Source organism: Geotrypetes seraphini, chromosome 2 (assembly GCF_902459505.1).
Source record: "Geotrypetes seraphini chromosome 2, aGeoSer1.1, whole genome shotgun sequence".
Classification (NCBI taxonomy): Eukaryota; Metazoa; Chordata; class Amphibia; order Gymnophiona; family Dermophiidae; genus Geotrypetes; species Geotrypetes seraphini.
The window spans coordinates 147,452,829-147,477,997 of record NC_047085.1 but is presented as its reverse complement, the minus strand read 5'-3'; the positions used below and the strand labels follow the sequence as shown (position 1 = coordinate 147,477,997).

Here is a 25,169-nt window from a genome sequence, read left to right as displayed (position 1 = left end):
TTCCCTTCCTTTAAGGAAGGGGTAAGCAATTCCGGTCCTCGAGAGCCGGGCCATACTATAAACTGTTCCAGACAAACCACTAGACATGTGGTAGGCAATGCATGGGCGTACTCAGGAGTGGCACGCCAAGTTTACACTTAAATTTCTGCCAGAAATTGATTTTATTTTCATTTTAATTTAAAGTATTACAGCATTTCTTTGATTTTTTTTTTCTGGTTGCGTGAGAGTTCTGGTTACTTGAGTTCCAGTTAACAGAGAGTCTACTGTATACAGAAACTCTGCCTACAACAAAGCTTATGTCCTTTCACTTAATGTACAGTATGGACTAGAGTCAGTAAATGCCGTTGAAAAACAGTGTAAAAAAAATCCACACAGAGCATTAGTCTATAAACAATGCTCCGATTTGAATGCTGTTTGTAGAATAATGCTTAGAGCTGATTTCCACGCCAAACTTTGGGTGTGAGGATTTACACCAACCGAAACCTGGTGTAAATCCTGGCATGTAAATTAGGTGTGGGTCCCCGGTATTCAGTAATACTGTGTGCATCTTTAATAAATGCCCCTGACCTACCTGTGCCCCTTCCATGGTCATGCCTCCTTTTGAGTTGCATGCTATAGGATTTGCATGTGGATCTTTATAGAATAGCTCTTAACAAGATGCATGTGCAAATCTAAATTGTTGTCAATTAACACAAATAATTGATAGTACCCAATTATTGCTGCTAATTGACCTATTAACCAATTTAGTTGTGCATGCATCTCAGGATAGTGTGCAATTTTATGCATGTAAATTTGTGTGCCATTTACAGAAGTCGGGAGTTATGTACTAATTCACTAAGAGCAGTGACCTCAGCAGAGAACTTGCCCATGAGGAAACTATTACAAAGGCTATCTATTCTACAAGAAAACTGGCTTCTGAACATCCTTTCCAGTACAATTTGATGCTGATATCATGGAACTCACCAGGATCTTTCTTCTCCATTTATCAGAAAAAATGTTGTGGTTGGAGTTCTTACTATTGAGTGAGAGACTTAAGAGTTCTAAGGAAGTGAGAGCAAAAGATTGGAGACAGATAGGGAGATGCAGCCCACTGCAGAAAGAAGAAAATTCACCAAGACAGGACAACAACCTAAGCCTTCTATTTCCTTCCAATCCCTATATGTACCCAATATGATCCCAAGTCTGCTTCTTCTGCCTGCCTTTCAGGACTCGCAGCAGACTGAAGCCACGCCTCTCCTTCTTCCTTCCTGCATCCACCCAGAACAGAAGTCTAGGTTAAAAATAATTGAATCTCCTCCCTCCTTCAATTAAACTCAACACTGCCCCAAGCTGCTTCCTTCAATACTGTTGCAAAGTAGAATGCACGTCAGCTAAGTTTACTCTCTTTTTTCACTTCTTTTCTTTACACAGTTGGTATTACTCCATATGGCTATAGATCCAGGTTTGATATCTACTTTCTTGACAAGTTTGACGTATCCTTTGGCAGAGAAGGTGAGACAATGAGCCTGGGTGCCACTGTGGTCATTCACCCCACCATTAAGCGCTTCAAGCCTGAAATCCAGTGGTACAGAAATGGTGAGTCACTATTATAATTTCAAATGCAAGGTATTGGCGGAACAGAAATCACTAATGTAATGTAATGTAAACACAATGCTGTTACAGGCAACCTCATCACAGCATAATCCATAGTAGATATCTTTTTATCGCCACCTGGCAAAAATGAATCCATATGGCGATGAGCCACTGGAACTGTCATTTCAGCATATCTTTCCCTTCCTTTTTCCCTATGATAAGAATACCTCACATAATCAGGGGCATAGCCACGGGTAGGCATAGGTCAGTGGTCTCAAACTCGCAGCCCGGGGGCCACATGTGGCCCGCTAAGTACTATTTTGAGGCCTTCGGTATGTTTATCATATTCACAAAAGTAAAATAAAACAGTTTCTTGATCATATGTCTCTTTAGCTATAAATTACAATATTATTATTAAGAACATAAGAATTGCACTGCTGGGTCAGACTAGTGGTCCATCGTGCCCTGCAGTCCATTCCCGTGGTGGCCCTTAGGTCAAAGACCAGTGCCCTGAGTCTAGCCTTACCTGCGTACATTCTGGTTCAGCAGGAACTTGTCTAACTTTGTCTTGAATCCCTGGAGGGTGTTTTCTCCTATAACAGCCTCCGGAAGAGTGTTTCAGTTCTCCATTACTCTCTGGGTGAAGAAGAACTTCCTTACGTTTGTATGGAATCTATCCCCTTTTAACTTTAGAGAGTGCCCTCTCGTTCTCTCTACCTTGGAGAAGGTGAACAACTTGTCTCAATCTACTAAGTCTATTCCCTTCATTATCTTGAATGTTTCGATCATGTCTCCTCTCAGTCTCCTCTTTTCAAGGAAAGATTTATAAACTATAAAGAGTTTTACCTCATGCAAAATTGTCATTTTTTTAATAAGACATTAACTATTTTTTTCTGAGGCCCTCCAAGTACCTATAAATCCAAAATGTGACCCTGTCAAAGGGTTTGAGTTTGAGACCACTGGCATAGGTGGACCTGGGCCCACCCATTTCAGACTCAGATCCACCCAGCAACTCTGCACCTTTGATAGTGCTGACACAACAGGAGGAAGCTAGGCTTCTTTTTCTGTTCAAGGGTTGCTGGCAGTGGCAGCTATTCCCAGATGCCTTGAAGCCTCTCCTCTGCCGTATTGCTTTGTTCCGAGCAATACACAGGTTAGCTGCTGGCAGTATCCGCTGCCGACAACTCTTGAACAAAAAAATTAAAAAAAGGAAGGGAAGAAAAGATGCTTATATAGAAGGAAGATGTTTTCTTCCTTTAATTTTCCTTTTGAAATAGATTTCTGTTATTAAATAGTGCACCTCTTCTTTTAATGAGGGCTAGATGGAATTTCTGATTTTGTAATGATAATAATTATGCAAAATAATTTGTTATGTTTCCCTATCCTGTTATGTTTCTTTGTAAACATTATTTGAAATTTCAAAATAAAAAAAAAGAAAGGGAAAGAGATGTTGGACTGGACTCAGCTCGATCATCTCATGTCTCATCCTTGGACAGAAAAATTTATAGAATCGCAGCTTTGAAAAAGGTAGGCACTGGAAATGTAGGCCAGGGTTTTCAAGGCCTACATTACTGGTGCCTACCTTTTATGTGAATCACGCCTATGGAGGCACTTTACAATGTCTAACACAACTACCGGCACCTAAATTAAGGCACAATTTATAGAATATGAGCTAGAGTGTCTTATTTGCAAATAGATCAGTAGCGTGTAGTCAATAGTCTTGTGTTAGGTCTGTAAAAGACTTTAATGAAGGCAAAAACAGGGGAAAAAACAAAACCACAAACACAAATGTACCAAAGGCTGTGTGGAATTGTCCATCTTCATTTTTAGCAGTCGGACGCTTGTTACCTGATGTTATATTTGCTTTTTGAGAAGTTTTAGTTGACTTTCTTTTTTGTTCGAAGTCTGGTAAGACCTATCGGAGTGGGAATATATTCTAGATATTCACATTGGTGGCTCTCAAGACTCCTGAGGAAGGGCTGTTGGCTGAAATATGTGCATGTCGAGTCATTGAGTCGTTGGATGTATTTTTATGTCATTGGATGAATAAAGATTCCTATATTATCAGATGCATTGGAGGACACTTTCATTAGTGCACATCATTCTGATCTGGACAATTCCACTCAGCCTTTGGTAAAGACTTTAATGATCCATCCTCTGACATCACTTCCTAGGCACAGGACCCAGAAGTGATGGCAGAGAGAGCCGACACCAACGTTGGTAGCAAATGTGTGATACCGCTCTCACCAGGAAAATTAAAGAGGTACGAGGTAGAGAATGACACGGGGACAAGTTTGTCCCCTTCCCCACAGAAACTCAATTTCTCCGTCCCATCCCCTCGAGTTTTGTCCTTGTCCCTGCCCCTTTCCTGTAAGCTCTGCCTTAACTGCACAAGCCTTGAACACTTATGATTTTAAAGTGTTTGAGGCTTTTGCAGATGAGGACGGGAAAATGAGTTCCCGCAGGGACAGGGAAAAATTTGTTTCCATGTCATTCCCTAGTACGAGGGAAGGGATGCACATGCGGAGCAGGGGGGGTCAGGAAGGAGCAGGGGGTGAAGGGGTAGAGAGGAGGATGGGTGCTGGCGCCCCCCCCAAGATGGCACCTGGGATGGATCGCCCCCGCCCCCTACTATGCCACTGTCAGTCACACACTGCCATAAACGGGGTAAGATGATACAATTGCACTAAAAAATTGATTAGGTACATGTAATAGAGCACTAAAATGGAAAGGGACCAATAAACCTGTACCAGTCATTCAAATGTCTTATCTAGCACTCATTTGCAAAAAGACGGATATTCAGCAAGCCCAATCCCTCTTTCTTAGCGAAAGTATTTATATTTTGAGTTGTGAATGCTAGGGGAAGGATGAAGAATGGTAATAGGGCAGAGAAAATAGTGTGCCCATCCGATTTGGGCTCAGGCCCACCCAAAATTGGCTGTCTGGCTATGTATCTGTCATGTGCATATATGATGCCTCCAACCAACTTACCCAGCACCAATTAGATGCTTCTGAAGTGGCTCCTAACTGTCAGAGACATGACCAGTAAGAGAGGAGGAGGAAGGAAACCAAGAATCTGCTCACCATTTCATTGCTTATCGTTTGAATGAGCAGACATCAGGCTTTCATAAAACTGGATTGCCTTGGGGAATAAAAAGCCCTGGTGATATGTTTTTCCTTTAAATGTGATTATTTTTATGGCCAATTGTAGTTTTCTAAAGTTATAAAGAGGAATAAACTATATAATCTTACTAGCAACGCGTTAAAAATATGTAGACTATAACCAGAAAACAGGTTAAGCACATTAGCAATTATATCAATAGAGACTGCTCAAGTTTCAAATAGTGGAAAAAAAAAAGACCTCAGATATCTTGCTCCAACAAGTCCCAACTTCATAAGACTGAATATATTTTATATGTAGGAGCTTCTGCAGTCATTGGTCATAAAAACTCTACTTTAAGGGCTCCTTTTACTAAAGTGCGTTAGGGCCTTAACATGCGAAATAGCGCACACTAAAACTGCCGCGTGCGCTAGACCTTAACGCCAGCATTGAGCTGGCATTATTCTAAAAGTGTACCATGCGGTTTAGCATGCAGTAATTTCGTGCAGGCGCTAAAAACACTAGCGCACCTTATTAAAAGGAGCCCTAAGTATATCAGTCTTAAAAGAAAAAAATGGCAAAATGTGTTTTTAAGGACAGTTTTCATAGATACAATTCCATATCATTCACAGCTTACAACCATAACAGTTGAAAAAAAGCAAAGCCCAGCTGTATTCTTTATCTTGCAGTCTCTTTTTATATACTTGCTAATGTGCTTTGCCTGTTTTCTAGTTATACGATCTATATTTTTTAGGCTTCAATTGTAGTTTTGCCAGAAGAAGGAGATACTAGTTTATGTTTGTAAGAAAAAAAAAGTGTAAATAGTAGATAAATTACAGTGGCATTAAGGAGGTAATTCCATAACAGTGCACCTATTAGGCACCTTTATTGAATACCGGCATAACAAGTGAAATACACACCTATTAGAAATCTGCAGATCTATTGAATGTCACATTCTGGTGGAAAACTATCCTCCTGATACACTTATATGAAGTCAAAGCAGCAGAATTCTCCAACAGACAAAAATACCGTTAATAAGATCTGGGCTCCTATAGTGAACTTTTCTTAATCGCCAATTATATTTCTACTATACTCTTCCTTGAAATTATGTTACACACTTTGCTATATTAAAATTTGAAGTCTCACTACTACCAATATTACAAGGCGTAATACCCCTCTTATACACTCCCCCATCACTACTTAATAAATGAGCAAGTACTATTCTCTCCACCCTCTCCAGGATTCCCTTCTGACTCTATTGGAGTTGCAGTGTGTGACTACAGAATTCATATTACGTGTATACTATTTGAGTACCTTATTTGTCCATTTGTATTCTCGCAGCTACCATATCTGTTTTATATGTCCTGTTCTATTTTACTAAAAATTCAATAAAATATTTGAAATCAAAGAAATACACACCTATAATTTAGGCATGAGCACTTTCACTAGCCATAGAGCTGGGTAACTGCTCACATCGAAATGCCAAAGGTATGCATGCAACTTATAGAATTCTATGAGCAGCTATGTAAGATTTGTGCCTACTTATAAAATAGATGGAATTTTGACATTTAAGCATCTATTCACACATATGCAAGTCTATGCTATTATTCTAATCATATATTCACATAATCTGAATGTAAAAGTTAGTGCCCACTTTATAAAATAACCCCCTAAATTTATGGTATAGATGGCTGGCCAAAATTCAGTCATGGGCATACAGTATATTTTAATGAATCTAAAGTGATTTCTGCTCTCTAGGAAGCAAATAGCTGTCTAGATCCAGAGCAGGCACCCAGGGGATCATATAATGAAGTTGCTTTTTTTCGTAGGTGTTCATTATACACCTAAGGGAACATCAAGTATATCTCTAGAGTAGCAGTTGTTATTATTGCCTTTGGCATACATTGTGGAATGCCAGTGCAAATTTATACCATTACCACACTTCTATTTAATGTTTACATCAAGCAGAAACTAATTGTTTTCATATTATGCACAGATTAGAAGATTTAGCAAAACTAACCCTCCTTTTCACTAAGCTGTGGTAGGCCCGGAATGCTAAATGATCCTATGAGCATCAGAGCAACATTGGAACATTTAGCTCTCCAGGCCACTGTAGAAACCTATTCCTTGGCTTAGTAAAGGGGGGGGGATGCTAAGTTGGTGATCTCAGCTTTCCTTAGTGGAAAATAGTCTAAAGACAATGAGATCGATATTCAAAATCGGATAACTGGGAATTATCTGGGCATACCTTTAATTTCAAAAATCCTTGTTTGCTGAATGTATAAGTTCTGGACAAAATTTATCCAGTTAAGTAAAGGTGCTTCTTGGGTTGTCCCGAGGGCATGGTTTTAGTTTAATTAAATAGGGAGCGTATTCGGTAGAGTCCACTTAAGTTGGGCCACACAAGTAGCACCATTGCCAAGTGAAAAAACTGCGCGGCTTCATGAACCAGCTATGTACATTAGCCTTGAATGAGTTGACAATATTTATGAATTAAAAAGTTGCTCTCACATGCTGAAAATTCACAGGTAACTTAGATGTTCAGCTGCACCATGTAATCATATAGGGGGAAATTCTGTATAGAACATGCTGGTTTCTGCAGCTACCTAACAAACGGCTGAGAATCGCATACCAGCATCCTATACAGAATCACAGACGTCCAACCCCACCTAACTGGCTCGATTCTCTAACCAGTGTCCATGTCACAGCTGCTGATTGAGAATTGTGCCTGATTCTTTGCCATCAGCTGATCGCGGCAAGGGAATCCTGCCGTGATCAAGTTTCAAGTTTAATAAATTTTGATTTTACGCAATATCCAATATTTCAATGCGTATTACATAATTGTAATATACAATAAAAGCCAGGGATGACAAATACAAATGAGACAAAATTATAGACTAATCATTATGTTCTATTAATACAAACTGGAACAAGTAGGTAAAGGGTAGAAATACAATTTATACAATTTATAAAATTAAAGTAAAAAAAAAAGAAAAAGGAACATTTAAGGTTTGTACACAGGGATAGGGTGGCTGCAGCAGGGAATCCCCAAACTCCCATGCAAACTCAGCTGGCTGGAGGGATATCCACTCCCTTCCATCGGAACCCTAGAACTCCCATCTGCAAAGTAAGCCGGGCAGGAGGGATGCCCTCTCCCTCCTGCCCCGGAGCCGCCGCCTCCCCCCCGAGGCAAGTCAGGCAGGAGAGATGGCCATTCCTTTCAGCTGCCACCTCCCCTGAACTCGACCCCTCCCCCACCTAAATGCCATGTGTTTGAGCCCTGCCAGACTCTAACCATGTCTACATCCCCTTGCAAATATGCACTATGAAAGTTAAGTAAATAATTTCTGCCTCAGGTATTGACTACTTCTTTAAAAAATAAGATATGTTTATCAATTTTTTTAAAAAGTATGTTTTTAAGTAAAACGCATTTGAAACAGCAAATTTAAAACATCTATATCTCAGAAGGGATTCCCTGATTGGCGAAGTCTAAAAAATCAGTATAGCTTGCCGGGCCTATGCTTCCAGACAATTTCCTAGGGCATAAGGCCGCCAAATGGTACAAATTAATATCTGAATTTTTGAATAAGAAACCAAAAATGAGCCTTCGGGATATCTGGAGCATTGTGATCAAGCAACAGATTTCTGCTACTCAATGGCCACGAATTTGGTCTTGGAGGATGAGATGTACAATGTCAGCATCTATGAGACAAACTTGGGTTTTTTTGTTACACAGAAGTTTTTGGACCCCAGTTAGATTGCAAAAATTAAATAATTCTAAGTCAAATAGATGCTGGCATTGTCACCTCGATATAGGGACATTGGATCATTTGCTTTTCTTTTGTCCCTTAATATTAAACTTGTAGTGATCCATATGGGGGTCAAATAATTAACGTACTGTTTGTTCCATTAGCATTAACATATGATGTGGTCTTATTTGGTACGATGCTGATGGCCAAGAGTCCACTAATCTCATGTAAAAACAGATTATTATTTATCATGACAGGATTTGCCACAGCTCATTTTGAGAAACTGGAAAAGCTGAGATAGGCTGAATTATAGTTTTTGGTGGAAGTCCCTATGGCAAACTTTCAAACTTGAGTGTATGAATGCAGAACAATTGGGTCAGTATAAAAAATTTAAGGAGGTCTGGGAGCCATTGACAGAATATTGCAAGTATTGAATAATAGTTTTAGCTCTTGAATATACACGTCCGGGATGGGTAGATGGGAGGGAGGGGACCCGCTCTCCCTCTCCCTTGTCCCTCCCTATTCCACCTGAACTTACAGCACAGTTATAAATATAATCTGTTATCTTCATCTTATCATAACTTTACGTTGCTATTTATCCCCAACAGGTCCTGTCGGACATTACCTACTAAAATGTACATTTTACATTTTCGCTCAGCAAATTGTATTTCTATACTATTGCCTCCTGAGGTCTCTGATCTCTGTATTTCCTCTGAATATCTACTTATTGTATTTCACTGAATATCCAGCACTCTTGATTGTAAACCGCCTAGAAGTCGCAAGATTGTGGCAGGGAGGACAAGAAACGCGAAGTCTACAATCAAGACCAGTATTCCAGTCACTATAGGGATCCAGGAAGCGACCACGGACTGCATGCAGAAGGAGGAGGACCCAGGACGGTGGACAGAGGTCTCTGTGCAGACCGAGACCATCCCCCAGCGCTACACTACAGTCTTTACACAGACAGAGGAGGCCGCGCAGCTGGATGGAGATCTCATGCAGGAACTAAGGAGCCTCAGGGAGGAGGTGATACGCCTGAGAAGCATCCGAGAGGACGAGGCCTACATCGACGGAGTCGTCCAGGAGCTGTCCCAAATCACCGAGCAGGCCCATGACAAGTCCATCCTCGAGACGCCCAAATCATCAGCTTTGAAACCAACAATTGGGATACAGGAAATGGCTAGCGGCACTGACCCCTGGCAGCTGGTGACCTTCTCCACGGGCAAACATAGGAGACACCCCCCCCCCCCTTTTTCAATCTCTTCATCTTCTCCTTCTTCTTACAAACAGGGCAGCTATACATCAACCCCTCAACTCACCCTGCGGAACAGATTCCAGATTCTTCAGGAAGGAACTGCCGATGAGGAACAGGAGCAGGCCCAACACACAGCTCCATCTCCAGGGACAACTGACCGGCTCCCCCCAAAGAAGCGCAGAGTAATAGTCATCGGGGATTCCATGCTGAGGGGCACCGAGGGACCAATTTGCAGACCGGATATGCAATCTAGGGAGGTCTGCTGTCTGCCTGGAGCCAGGATACGAGATGTCACCACCAGTCTAGATAGAGTACTCACACCCCGAGACCACTTTCCTATGCTTCTTGTCCACATAGGAACCAACGACACTGCCAGGAACACACCGGAGACCCTCACCAGAGACTTTGGAGCACTGGGTGAGAGGCTGAAGCGGACAGGAGCGAAGGTGGTTTTCTCATCGAGCCTCCCAGTTAGAGGCAAGGGAAGAGCCAGAGATGAACGTATCCTGAGGACGAACGAGTGGCTACAGGGATGGTGCCGGAATATGAACTTCGGATTCCTAAACCATGGGGAAGCGCTACTAGGTCTTCAGGGACCAGATGGACTCCATCTGACCAGTAAGGTTAAGAACGTCTTCGGACACCGACTAGCCCGCCTGCTTCACAGGGCTTTAAACTAGGTAAGTCGGGGGAGGGTACCCATTCACATATTAGTGCAGAAAGGAAACTCCGCTTCCATGTCCAAGGTAAGTACCCACATTGCAAACTGTTCTTTAGGAGTCACAGCGACTCGGGTAGGATACGCCTCACAGGGACTTAGCAAACACAAGATATGGAGGGCCATGTATGTCAATGCACACAGTTTAGGTAACAAAATTCTAGAATTGGAGGCTGAAATAAGGAATGCCGACCTAGATGTGGTGGCAATATCTGAAACTTGGTTCACGGACTCACATGGGTGGGATATGGCTATACCGGGCTACAATCTACTTCGTCAGGACAGAGAGGGTAGGTTAGGAGGGGGTTAGCTCTATACATTAAAGAGGACATCAAAATCACCAGGATCACAGATGTCAAGTACACCGGGGAGTACCTCTGGGTAAACCTGGCAAGAGGCAGAGAAAAATGCCTGTATCTAGGTGTGGTATACAGACCCCCAAGACAACTGGAAGACATGGACGCAGAATTAATTGAAGACATAGAGAATATCACTCTAAGAGGAGAAGCTGTACTGCTAGGGGACTTCAATATGCCTGATGCAGACTGGAACTCATTTTCAGCGACAACCAGCGGTAGCAGGAGGCTCTTAACCTCCATAAAGGGAGCATGTCTCAAACAAATGGTAACGGAGCCCACTAGGGCCCAGGCGATCCTCGACCTGGTACTCACCAACGGGAAAAGCATCTCAGAGGTCTCAGTAGGAGATACGCTAGCCTCCAGCGACCACAACATAGTATGGTTCAACCTTAGGAAAGGCTTCCCTAGATCAAACACGAAAACAAAGGTACTCAATTTCCGGGGCACAGACTTCGCACGCATGGGAGATTTCGTCCATCGGACGCTGCAGGACCAATCGGAGACCTATGATGTAGAAGCTAAGTGGTTAACACTGAAATCAACTATACATGAAGCAACTAGCCGCTTCATAAAATCAGTAAATAAACGACAAAGAAACAATAAACCCCAATGGTTCACCGCAGAGATCTCGCACCTCATTAAGGAGAAGAATAAAGCGTTTCTCTCCTACAAGCGCACGGAGAAAAGAGAGGCAAAGGTAGAATATAGGACCAGTTCTACAGCGGTCAAAATGGCAGTTAGGGAGGCAAAACTTCCAGTGGAAGAAATTCTGGCAAAAAACATTAAAAAGGGGGACAAATCCTTCTTCAGGTATATTAGTGACAGAAAAAGGAACACAGGTGGGATAGTACGCCTTAGAAGACCGGACGGAAGTTACGTGGAAGCAGATTCCGATAAAGCCGAACTACTGAATGAATACTTCTGCTCAGTCTTCACCTGTAAGGCACCGGGACACGGTCCGCAGTTGAAGGCAACATGAAGCACAGAAGACCCGTTTCAGAATTTTGAGTTCACACCAGGTGAAGTTTACAGTGAACTGACAAGACTCAAGGTGAACAAAGCCATGGGACCAGACAATTTGCACCCAAGAGTGCTCAGAGAATTGAGCGATGTCCTGGCGAAACTGTTGGCTGAGCTATTCAATCTCTCCCTAAGTAAGGGGAAAGTTCCCCTGGACTGGAAATTAGCTAATGTCGTTCCTCTGCATAAAAAGGGTTGCAGGGCAGAGGATGCGAATTATAGACCAATAGTGTGCAAACTCATGGAAACACTAATTAAAAGCAAATTGGGCACGATCTTGAATGAAGGGAATCTTCGGGATCCCAGTCAGCATGGATTCACCAAGGGTAGGTCCTGCCAATCCAATCTCATCAGCTTCTTTGACTGGGTAACAAGAAAGTTGGACTTGGGAGAGTCTTTGGACGTCGTGTACCTGGACTTCAGTAAAGCTTTTGACAGTGTCCCACACCGCAGGCTGCTAAGCAAGATGGAATCGATGGGGTTAGGAGAGACACTAACTGCATGGGTCAATGATTGGCTGAGTGGCAGACTTCAGAGGGTGGTGGTTAATGGTACCCTCTCTAAAACATCGGAGGTGACCAGTGTAGTGCCGCAGGGCTCGGTCCTGGGTCCACTCCTTTTCAACATATTCATAGGGGATCTGACTCAAGGGCTTCAAGGTAAAATAACACTATTCGCCGATGACGCCAAACTATGTAATATAGTAAGTGAATGCAGTTTACAGAATTATATGGTGCAGGACCTGCTTACATTGGAAAGTTGGTCCTCAACCTGGCAGCTAGGCTTCAATGCTAAGAAATGTAAGGTCATGCACCTCGGAAGTGGAAATCCATGCAGGACGTACTTCTTGAACGGAGAAACTTTAACTAGGACTTCAGCAGAACGAGATTTAGGAGTAATCATTAGTGCAGACATGAAAACTGCCAATCAAGTGGAGAAGGCTTCATCTAAGGCAAGGCAGATATTGGGTTGTATCAATAGAAGTTTCGTCAGCCGAAAGCCTGAAGTCATAATGCCGTTGTACAGGGCCATGGTGAGACCTCATCTGGAGTACTGTGTGCAATTCTGGAGGCCACATTACAGTAAAGATGTGCGCAGAATTGAATCGGTTCAGCGGACGGCCACCAGGATGATCTCGGGGCTCAAGGGTCTCGTATGAAGAGAGACTGAACAAATTGCAGCTCTACAGTCTCGAGGAATGTAGGGAGAGGGGAGACATGATTGAAACATTTAAGTACCTCACGGGATGTGTTGAAGTGGAAGATGATATTTTCTTTCTCAAGGGACCCTCGGCCACAAGAGGGCACCCGCTCAAACTTAGGGGCGGAAAATTTCATGGCAACACCAGAAAGTATTTCTTTACAGAGAGAGTGGTTGATCATTGGAACAAGCTTCCAGTGCAGGTGATCGAGGCAGACAGCGTGCCAGACTTTAAGAATAAATGGGATACCTATGTGGGATCCCTACGAGGGTCAAGATAAGAAAATTGGGTCATTAGGGCATAGACAGGGGGTGGGTAAGTAGAGTGGGCAGACTTGATGGGCTGTAGCCCTTTTCTGCCGTCATCTTCTATGTTTCTATAGAAGAATAAAGTTTTCAAGTTTGTCTAGTTATGTTATGTATACTTCGGATATTTTAATGTGCTTTATATTGTTATAAATATATATAATTTTGTAATTGTTGATGTACATCGCCTAGAACCTGGAATAGGCGATTAATCAAATTTTATAATAAACTTGAAACTTGAAACTTATTATTATTATTATTATATTGGTGGTGTTCTTTTTTGATTGAATAATTGAAGGGGAGGGGGTAATATTTATATATTTCTATTTTTCTACTGAGTGTTCATGAGTGCTTATTTTGTTATTATTATTGGATATATGTATGATTTTCTGCACTTTATGTTAATTTAAAAAAACAACCTAATAAAGATTTTGGGAAAAAAAATCTATATCTCAGTAATGTCTGTGAAAAATTTGCAAAGTCTCTTTCTACTGATCGTTACCCAAATTTACCCCTTTAAACTTTTATAGCCTTTATCTCTGTTATTTGTAACCCCACTGTTGGTACCTTTTCATTTAGTGTGTCATATATATTTTAAGTAGCGAAATACTGGCTCCTTACTTTTTGAGAACAATAAAAAATACTTAAATGCTAACACTATCTGAATTCAAGAAAGTGTGGGACAGGCATGTGGGATCTTTAAGGGAGAGTAGATAATGGATGCTGCAAATAGACAAACTGGATGGGCTAGTTGGCTTTTATCTGCCATCATGTTTCTATGTTTGTATGAATATTGCCGGCACCCACATGACCCCTGGCTCCCCCCCCCCCCCACCCCGGCATTGCCCCTTTCTACTACCTCTGATCTGCCTACTTTTTCCAGGGGCAATCATTGGGAGTTAGGCAGCAACAGATAATTTAAGAGGCAGGAGCCTATCCTGCCCACTTAAATCACTTTAAATACTGGGGGTATCATTCTAGTCATTCTTCACAATGAATATTTTTTGAACTTCTAGGAGTTCTTCTTTCACCATCTAAATGGCTTCGAATGTACTGGAGTGGAGAACGTGCTTCCCTGACCTTAACTCATCTCAACAAAGAAGATGAAGGTCTCTACTCTCTGCGTGTTGTTATGGGAGACTACTATGACCAGTATAGTGCATACGTCTTTGTTGGAGGTAAGAACCTAAAATATAATGCAAATTTACTAAAATAATTCATTGTTGGTCACCTCTTATTACACTCCAATTAAAACAATTTCCTCATAAATACAACTGGAAATCGGCTAGGTGTCACTTATAGAATTAGACCCACAACTACTAAGTAGCACTAGACTGAGTTCAGGGCACCTTTGTCTTCAGCTGGCATGGCTTAGGGATCCCTGGAAGCTCAGGTGTAATTATGGCAAGTTGATTTGGAGTGGGCCGAAAGGAGGGGACAGAGATCAGGGGTGGGCTAAAGACAGGACATTATACCCACCCATTTTAGTAGTAGGCCCACACAAAATTTGAGGCTGGTTATGCCACTATGTGCCAGTATTTTGGTCATTTACACACAGCCCCCCGGATTCTATATTGTTGCATCCTGGGCTCCTGATAAGCACAGCGAGCCTGGTTCACAGCGACTGATACTGCTTCCAGCGCGTTCCTTTCAACTAAGGAATCCTTCAGGCTCCCTATGCACCAGCCTAGGGTGAAAATGCCAGGTAAATGACCACAGTGAACTAGGCAAGGAAAACCACACACACACCCCGAAATGTCCAAAATAAAGATGTACTTTTATTTCTGACCTTTGGTCAGGCTGCTCTGGTGTTATCAGCAGGATGCAGTACTTTACAATACAATAGGTTCCCAGCTTTCCAACTGCCTCTCAATTGTGGGATTAGGCACCTCTGAAATGGCCACCATTTCTCAATCTTTTCCCAGCTCATCAGCATTCAGCTGGGGAGACAAACCTTGCTGCCTCTGAGGCTCTCGTACCTAGCCTCTTTGCTCCTTCTCCTCCCTGGTTTTGAACTGCCTCTTTTTAACTGGCTCCAAGCCACCCTCTCTGCTATGAAGAGGGGGAAGGGAGAAAGCTCCCTTTGCAGCTGTGACTGCTCACATGTCAGCTTTCTGCTGGTTCTCTCCTTTCTGGGAAATGTAGTCTCCTTGCTCCTGAGGTTTTAGATGAGCTAAAAGCAGACTTGGTAGAGTGAACTATAGCTGGTCTGAGCTCTACCTGGCAGTCTCTGTCTAGCTCATCATGACTGATGCAAGGGAGGTCAGCGCTACTATACTCAGCAGAGCTAACCTGGTCAGCTCTCCTGCATAAGGGTTTACTGTTCTTTCTAGTCAATCCTGTGACAAAGCTAGGAGGAAAGCTAGATTTGTCACAATATATAGTGCTTTGAGTTGTGCATGCAAATTTGGGCACATACCCAATTTGTATGCACAATCTAATTGAATAATGAGCCAATTAGCACTAAGTGGATTTAATTAAAAGTTACATGCATAAATTGTATGCATGAGTCCAAAAAGGGGGCATGGAAATGGGAGGGTCATGGGCAGAGCAGGGGCATTCTTAGAATTTAAGTTAAAAATAAAAGTGCAAAATTATAGAATAAAGGGGATCCGTACCTAATTTAAGAACAAGAATTTGCACTGCTTTTCAATTGGTACATATGTATTCTTGGGCATAAGCACTATTCTGTAAACCTCACTTAACGCTAAGCGCCTGTTACAGAATAGCACTTAGCTTTTTTTTTCAGTGCTGATTTTTTAGGTGCCATATATAGAATTTACCCCATATTGGATGCTTAAATGTTGGCACCTAATTTATAGAGAACACTGCAAGCCAATAGGGGAAGATTTTGTGTGATAGTATTATGTTGCAGGGATGCTTTGCAGCATCAGGGACAGGGAAGCTTGTAAACATCGAGGGGAAAAAGATGGATGGTGCAAAGTACAGGCAGATCCTGGAGGAAAACCCTATTATAGACCTGGACTACGAGTAGAGAGAAGGTTTACCTTTCAACAGTAAAATGTACCAGTTGTCGTGCATAAGCAACTTAATCTTTGGTGGAAAATTGTCTTCTGTTGTTATCTGATACACCTGTACATTGAAATAATCCCTAATTCCTCTTTTAGAAAGTACTTTCTCTTTAAGAAGAGCTGGCATGGTCAGATTTCACTGGTCCTTGCAGTGATCCTATATCTTTCTCAGCTGTTGAGGGCAGCAGCTGAAGCGTGTAATGGTGCTTGAAATTCTTGGCTCTATGAATGTGCCCAGAATGGCGCCTCTATGCTGTTCAGCAAAACTCAACAAAAAGCCAATAGCAGCTTGTTATTCAGAGCAGAGCATGCAGAGAGGAATTTGTGGAAGCTATGGACATGCAGATTTCCTTGTTCCCTAATGGTACACATAGAGGACATGGTTCAGCCCTATGCTTATAAAGAACATAAATAATCTACTTTGTATGAGAAAGGATCAAAGGAAATGATTAATTTTATGCATATGATCCCAAGATCTGCATTTGTTTAATATAAAAAAGATGTTCACTGTCCTTAACTTTTTTAAAATTAGATTTGCAGCTTACAGCAAAATGGCCCCTTATATTGACTTGTAATGATAGGGGTTTTTTGTGATATGCATGTAGCAGAAGCCTAATTACATGATAATGGCAGAAAAAGACCAGCTGTCTCATCCAGTTTTCACAGTTATTCCTGTTTACACTGCCAAGGTCATCCACCTGTATCGCTTCTTTTATAAGACAGGTTTTGCCATCTTACCCTCAGGCTACCCCACTGAGCATGCGAGATTCCCCTTTTAACTCACAGTCAGCACTCTCCACAGGTTTCTATCATTTAAACAGCCACCAACACAACTATGGATGTTATCCAATCATCCAGTCTACTAGGTCCTTGTGGCCTTTCTGGATGGTGTATTGATTGAGTTTTATACAACTGAAATAATTCTCCCATGTCTATTTTTGAGTTGGCCCTTCTATAATTGCATACTAGGGAATACATTTCAGATACCTAGGCTAGATCATCTAAGGAAATATGTTTTTCCATATTTGGAGTGTAATTCTATTTGAAATTGCCTGGGATATGAGGGTAAGCAGGTACCGATTTCAAGCCCATTCCATGAAGAAATGAAGGAACCTACTTTTCTTTGTAGAATACAAGCCATTAAAGGGGAAGAAAATGGGCCTACATTTAAGGTACAATCTCTTCACATGCAATGCATGTGTCATAAAAACATGGGGTGCATATGTTTCTGCTAGTCAGTAGTTTAAGCTCAGATTATTTTGATATACCACAAAGTCATAGTAAGATATCTAAGCAGTTTACAATTTAATATAAGAGAACAACTATAAACAAACAACTAGACTACAAAGTGAAAGGAAATATAAGAGGAAAATAAAATTACAATACATATCTGGTGAAGAAGAAGAGGGGATGGAGAGAAGAGAAGGTGCTGTACTATCTGCTACAAATTGGGTATCTATATTGTAGAATATGCCAATCAAAGGTGCGGAAAGACCTGCATGAAAAAATGAAACTTGAGGAATTTTTTTGAAATTCTGGAATGAGGGTTCAATCCCAAAAAAGAGTTTGTTCCAGAGTGTAGGGGCAATGATGCTGAAACAGGTGTCTGAGAACATCAAGCCAGATACATTGATGAGAAGAAATAGTAAGAAGATGTTATTTGAGAGGAACGATGAATTATGATGGAGACAAAGGGAATCAAAAGATCAGATAAAAATGCTGAAAAACCATAGTTCAGAACCTGATGAACTAATCAGATATTTAAATGGGATGTCGTACGATACTGGGAGCCAGTGTTCACTAAACAGAGGTGATCCATGGTCATATTTTTTCCTCAAATAGTAATTTAATTGCCATATTTTGGATGAGCTGAAGTCTCCAAATCTGGGTGAGTAGTATAGGGAGTTATAATAATCAACTTTAGAGATGACAAGGAGATAAATTCATAGGGGAAAAATCTGAAGCTTTTGGTGGATAGAACATATTTGTCTTAGAGTTAAAAAGCACTTCTGACCTACATTAGAAATCTGTTTCTCAAAAATAATACACCCTCTGATTGTTTGTTTAAATTTTTATTTATTGGCATTAAATTTACATCACTTTACAAAATAATGATTTAATGAAAATAAAAAAAGAGAAAAAGGAAATGAATCAATCCATTATTAGCTACAAAATGGTCATCCACAATAACAGGAGGCAAACAGGAAAATTTATTTCAATCAAGAATACCAAGAATTACATGCTTAAGGGTTACAAGGATACGGGTCTACATCCAACCCCTATATAGCTCCAATACTTTAGGATTTAGAATTTAATCCTTCAGAATTTCAAGGAGCTATCTGGGTTTGATAGGAAACTCCCAGTATTTTATATGAGTTTTTAGGAATATTCACACCCTGAATGCCGGGTGAGAGAGATAGGGCTCCTTTTACTAAGCTGCGCTACAATGCCGCGCATGCTAGTTGCTAATGCCTCCATAGAGCTGGCGTTAGGTTTTCCAAATAGCGCGGGGGTTAGCGCACGCTAATCTGCAGTGCGCGCTAAAAACACTACCACAGCTTAGTAAAAGGAGCCCATAGTGTTGGGGGAGATCATGCAGAGAAGATGATAGTATCAGACTTAGGTTGAGTTTATGTGTTTGATAGATAACCAGCCAGAGGAGGCTGCAATGATAGAATGAAAAAGGATATGAAGGATCTGTGCGTCATCTGCATAAATAAAAAAGGAAAGCGCTAGGGGAGTGGGAAAAGAAATACATTGAAAAGGAGTGGTTAGGGAATGAATCCCTGTGTTACTCTTGAGATAAGTGGTGAGGAAGAGCAGGGGACTGAAAAAGATCTATTGGACAGGTATGATTGGAACCACAAGAGGGCAGTACCACAGATATGAATATCTGCTAAGCACTAGAGAGGAAGAGAATTAATAACTAGATCAAAAGTGGCTGAAAGATCAAGGGAGACGAGAAGATCAGCCCTACCACTTTTCAGGATCAGCTTAATAAAATTAGTGAGGCCAAGAAGGAAATGTTCAGTGGAATGATGACTGTAAAACCTGTGAAAATTTACTAACTATTTAGCAACAAAGATGAATTGAAGATTAGATATAGGACAGAAATTAGAGGTAAAAATCACTTTTAGGATCTTTGCACAGTGGAAGAACAATGGCCTGTTTTCAAGTATCTGGAAAACCGCCAAGTGATAAGCTCATGTTAACCATATAGAAAAGAAATGATAAGAGTGAATCAAGGAAGTGCTTAGAAGGCCAGCTGGAATAGGCAGTGAGGAGTTCAGAGCAGAGACTACATTTGCAACATATGAAGGGAAGGGTAAGTGGTTATTTACATGCATATTGCATAAGTGGCTACAAGTACATACATCAGTGGCTAAAATGCTGCTATTCATGTACATTCCTGCCACCTAAAATTAGGCTCCTTATAAAATTACCCCCATTATGTCTATGGAAAAATGCTTACTATATAGGCCCCTTACTTACCAGCTATGTGGTATAAAGAGAGTTAACTCACATAAGTTGGCCTTGTGTCAATATTTGGATTTTCAGGTAACACGTACAGTAAAAAAGAGGCATTGAAGGATATTAGATGTAAGGAGGCAAGGGTCACGCATTTGATATGCCACCTTTCTGTAGTAGTCACACACCTTAGAGCAGGGGTGCCCACACATTTTTTGGCTTGCGAGCTACTTTTAACATGATCTACCAAGTCAAATGACTTCTAAAATGATCTACCAACAATAAAATTTAAAAAAACACAAAGCACACTGTACACAGAGAAAATGTTAATTATTTGTATTCGGGGTTTTTTTTCAGAGGTCAAGGCAGATGACTTTAAAATATGCAATGTCACCTCAGTAACAACTATACAAAAATAGACAAATATACCCCCTCCTCTTATACTAAACCATGATAGTAGTTTTTAGCACAGGGAGCTGCGCTGAATGCTCCTCGCAGCTCCCGATGCTCATAGGCTCCCTGCGCTAAAAACCACTATTGTGGTATAGTAAAAGGGGGCCATAGTGCAAAATATAGACAGCAGATATAAATTCTCAAAACGGACACATTTTGATCACTAAATTGAAAATAAAATCATTTTTCCTACCTTTTTGTCTAGTGATTTCATGAGTCTGAAGTTGCACTTCCTTCTGTAAATCCAATATTTCTTTCTTTCTGCCCCCGCCCCTTTTCTTTCTGTCTCTCTTTCTTTCTCTTTTCCCCTGCCCCCTCTTTATTTCTGTCTTTCTCTGTCCCCTTGCCTGCCTGTCTTTCTTTCTCTCACCCCCTGCCCCCCCTAAGCCATTGCGCTAATTTCTCAACTTCCCCGATTCTTTGTCTCTCCCTGCCCCCCCAAGCCATCACGCTGATTTCTTCCTGATTCGTCAAGCCAGGCCTTGCGCGTACAAGCGCCGGATCCACAAGCCTTCACCTCCGACATAATTCTAATGTCGGAGAGGAAGTTCCAGGCCAGCCAGACAAAGATTGGCTGGTCCAGAACTTCCTCTCAGACATCAGAATTGACGTTGGAGGTGAAGGCTTGTGGGCCCAGTGCTTGTACGCGCCTGGCCTGGCTCGGGAAGGCAGGAAGAACAAGATCACAAAGGCAACGCGATCAACCATTTGGTCACCCCTGCCTTAGAGTTTCAAAAGGTATACATATATGTGGCATTCCACTAACTCACCTAACTCTACACCCTAAATTCTGGGAACTGTAGGGTTGTCTTGTTTATTTTTGGGTTCATAGACAAAACCGCGGAAGACAAAGCGCAAGATGGAGGCGCGCCCCGAAGAAAATGACAGTTTTTAGGGGCTCCGACGGGGGGTTTTGTTGGGGAGCCCCCCCACTTTACTTAATACAGATCACGGCGGCGTTGTGGGTGGTTTGGGGGGTTGTAACCCCCCTCATTATACTGTAAACTTAACTTTTTCCCTGTTTTTAGGGAAAAGGTGAAGTTTTCAGTAAAATGTGGGGGGTTACAACCCCCAAAACCCCCCACAATGCGGCGTACTTAAGTCAGGTGTCTGTAACTAGGGGACTGCCTGTATCTGAAAATCCTTCATAGAATTCCAAATATGGAGATGCGGTAATTGAGGTAGAACCCTTATAAAGATGTAGCCCTGCATTATTGAATAATCACTGACCAGAGACACTAACGCTAAAAAGTTACCATACTAAGAGAGAACCAAGGAAAAAGGCGAGCAATGGTAAATTATAACTGTCCCTGTAACTCATTTTCCTAGATGCTGATGCTGCGGTAGGTGGAGCTCCTGCTGCACCTTTGGATGTCGAGTGTTTGGACGCCAACAAAGACTATGTTATTGTTTCCTGGAAACAGCCAGCTGTTGATGGTGGAAGCCCTATCTTGGGCTACTTTATTGACAAGTTAGTAACCAGCACATCTACTTGGGGCTGACCCTAAGTGGCAGAGGGCCTCCCAAATACCATTGTGTGTTTCTCCTCCTTTCCTTATCCCCCCTCACCCTCTTCTCTGCTGCTGTGTGATCTTTTCTCCCCTCTATCACTTACCTCTTCCTCATCCACCTTCATTCTGAAGTGTAATTGGATGGTGCCTAATGGAGTCCCATGTGTTCAAACTTCAGATTCATCCAAAGCAGTATACAGTATATTGAATAGTAACTAGGTACTTAGATTAAGCTGGTATAAGAGGAAGAAAATATAAATAAAAAGCAGCACAGAAAGATTGCAAGGGGCGCATATTAGGGCAGTCATGCTGGAGAGCATAGAAATGTAGAACTCTCCAAAACACTGGGGTAGTCACCCCAATTCACCAGCTATGCAAAATGGCCTCGTACCTCCTAGTGCCATGCATTTTTATTAAGTAACATATAGCCCATCCAACAAATGAATTCAAGGTTTATGAGTCCAGATTGAGGGACTCTGAAAAAACACAAAAACCTTTTGAATCAGCAATACATGGCTATCACAGTATTTGCTGAATAAATATGCATGGCAATTGTCTTCGTATTCAAGCCAGAAATGTTAGGCTATAGAGCAGGGATCTCAAAGTCCCTCCTTGAGGGCTGCAATCCAGTCGGGTTTTCAAGATTTCCCCAATGAATATGCATTGAAAGCAGTGCATGCACATAGATCTAATGCATATTCATTGAGGAAATCCAGAAAACCCGACTAGATTGCGGCCCTCAAGGAGGGACTTTGAGACCCCTGCTATAGAGGATGCACTGCATGCAAAAACTGAGGGCTCCTTTTACTAAGTTAGGGCATTAATGCATGGAATAGCGCGCGCTTCAATGCCGTGCGCGCTAGACGCTAACGCCAGCATTGAGCTGGTGTTAGTTGTAGCCATGTAGCGCGGGGTTAGTGCGCGCTAATCTGCTGCGTGCGCTAAAAACGCTAGCGCACCTTAGTAAAAGGAGCCCTGAGAGGCTGATATTCAAAACAATTTAGGCAGTTAGCTTCAGAGTTAACCCAAGAAATCCCATATAATATCCTGATCTGTCATGCTAGTGAATTCAGTGCTGCTTTAGTAAGGAGCAGATCAAAGGAAGTTTTGTCCAGTCACACAGAAAATAAGTAATGGTAGCAAAAGGTAATATCTTAAGAGGCAGCAACCTAATCAGAGCTGAAAACTCTGTTGCATTTGATTTGTGAAATGCAAACTACAGTGCCGCTTCTGCATCTCATTGTTGGCTGTGGAGGTCCTAAATTTAAGTTAACATTGGGGTCCTCTTGCTAAGCTGTGGAGGAGGACCCTACTGGTTAGAGCACTTGCCTTGATATCAAGGGTCAGGAAAAATACCTACTGTACTGGAATGTGACTCACCTTGAGCTACTATTAAAATCAGTGTAAGCTAAATCCCAATAATAGTAACATAAGGCCTTATAATGTCATTCCTGCAAGCTAAGGGCATTTGTACTGGAGCCAGGGCAGGATTAATTCATCGAGAGCCCCTAGGCACACAAGTACACTGGGCCCCCTGCCTCGCTGCACCCCACCCTGCGCCCATGCAGAAACAGGAAGCTGTGTCCGAGGGAAACTTTAAGCAAGCAGCACTGCCTGCACAATTACAGTTCCCGTTGCCTTTCTTACCCACGTTGCTTGCTTGTCTTACTTTCCATTGATGGTGGGGGGGGCGCGTTGCCGATCGGAGTGGGGCCCGCATTGCCGATCGGGGGGAGGCCGCGTTGCCGATCGGAGTGGGGCCCGCATTGTCGATCGGGGGGGTGCTGTATTGCCGATCGATGCTGGAGGGGCCCATCGCCATTTGGAAAATACAATGTTGATGCCTTCCTTCATCGGGCCCCCCTGACCATTTCGGGCCCTAGGCACATGCCTACTTGGCCAATTGGTTAATCCTGCCCTGACTGGAGCCATAAAACCCCCAATATTCTATTTATTTCATTAATGGCTGTGTGCTAATGTTAAGAAATCCTCAAAGTATAAAGTCAAAAGACCAAAAAACCTACTAGTGAGATGAATATAAGAGAAAATTCTTTTCAAATCTTCTATGTGGTGAAGGAGAGTAGTGAAATATCTAGTGTGATAAAGACTGAGACCTTAAGTATGATAAAGACTGAGAGACCTCAAGTGTTCACCTGAGGTCTCTCAGTCTTTATCATACTAGATATTTCACTACTCTCCTTCACCACATAGAAGATTTGAAAAGAATTGCCTCTTATATTCATCTCACTAGTAGGTTTTTGTGTGCTAATGTTGCCATTAGAAGGTGGCCATTTAAAAAAAATTACCACAGGAGCACTTACCAGTAAATTTAGGGAAGAAGATATTTAAATTAAGACAGACAGATACATAAAAAGCGAGTATCATTTATAAAAGTGAGGAAAAAAATAATAATATGGCTGAAATTCTGAAAAAAAAGCTGAGGTCTTAAGTTTAAGAACTAGTTAGTGCCTCCTTTGCCTCCTTTTCCAACCAGATTTAGGAGGCCATGTTTTCAGATGGAAATACATGCTACATTTACCACCTCCCACTTTTTACTCAGCTGTGGTAGAGGTTTCTAACGCATCCCAAGGTGCTAAATGTTCCGATGCTGCTCTGATGCTGCTTCGACGCTCATAGAATTCCTATGAGCATCGGGGCAGCGCCAGAGAATTTAGCGCTCCAGGCCACGGTAGAAACCTCTACCGCAGCTTAGTGAAAGAGGGCCTTAATGGTGTAGTTATCAAGGTGGGCTACTGCTAAAAATGGGTTATTTGACCACTAATTCATTATATTTTAGCACGTGTCCCATTTTATGCCATGAGACCTAGTTACTAATAACAAGGCTTAACAGTAACATGATGTCTTAACAGTAGCCCTCCTTGATAACGTCTCTCCTTAGGGGGAAGCCTCATTATAGCACAGTAGGGTCCACATTCAAAGGCTCTTATCTGAGTAGGAGTGGCTACTGAATGTTTCCTCTCACTGCCTCTGCAATATCCAGAGAATGCTGGGACAATCTATGGATAGACCTTGGGACGTGCTGGAGGTTATCCAGTGCCCCTACCTGTAAAACTAGGGACAACCAAAAAGCTACGGTAAGTGCTATCTGAATAAGTAGCTGAAATTCACCACTTACCAAATTTATCTGGGTATTCAGCAGATATCCAGATACTGCCATTCAATATCCAGATTTTATGCCCACCACGCCTGACTGCCATTAGCTCAATATTGGGAGAGAATAGATTTTCACCTTATCTTGCGTGGTCTCTTCTCAGGAAAAACATACATGCATAACTGATAGCTCCCCCTCCCTTAACAGTAGCAAAATTTCCCAAATCTAATATCAAGAGGCATTTTTTTTATGTTGCTACTAATAATCATTTCTTTAGCACTACTAAATGTACACTTTATACGCAGTTACTTTGT

The 25,169-nt window shown here is 41.9% G+C and overlaps 1 protein-coding gene across 3 annotated transcripts in view; it reads left to right on the top strand.

Moving 5' to 3' along the window:
* The window catches only part of MYOM1 (myomesin 1), a 216,921-nt gene that overhangs the window by 84,420 nt on the left and 107,332 nt on the right, over window positions 1–25,169 (top strand). For all 3 annotated transcript variants that reach the window (XM_033933965.1, XM_033933964.1, XM_033933966.1), the window contains 3 exons: window positions 1,411–1,575; window positions 14,296–14,457; window positions 21,562–21,703. In XM_033933965.1, the coding sequence (XP_033789856.1) occupies window positions 1,411–1,575; window positions 14,296–14,457; window positions 21,562–21,703 (469 nt within the window). The remainder of the gene's footprint in view (window positions 1–1,410; window positions 1,576–14,295; window positions 14,458–21,561; window positions 21,704–25,169) is intronic.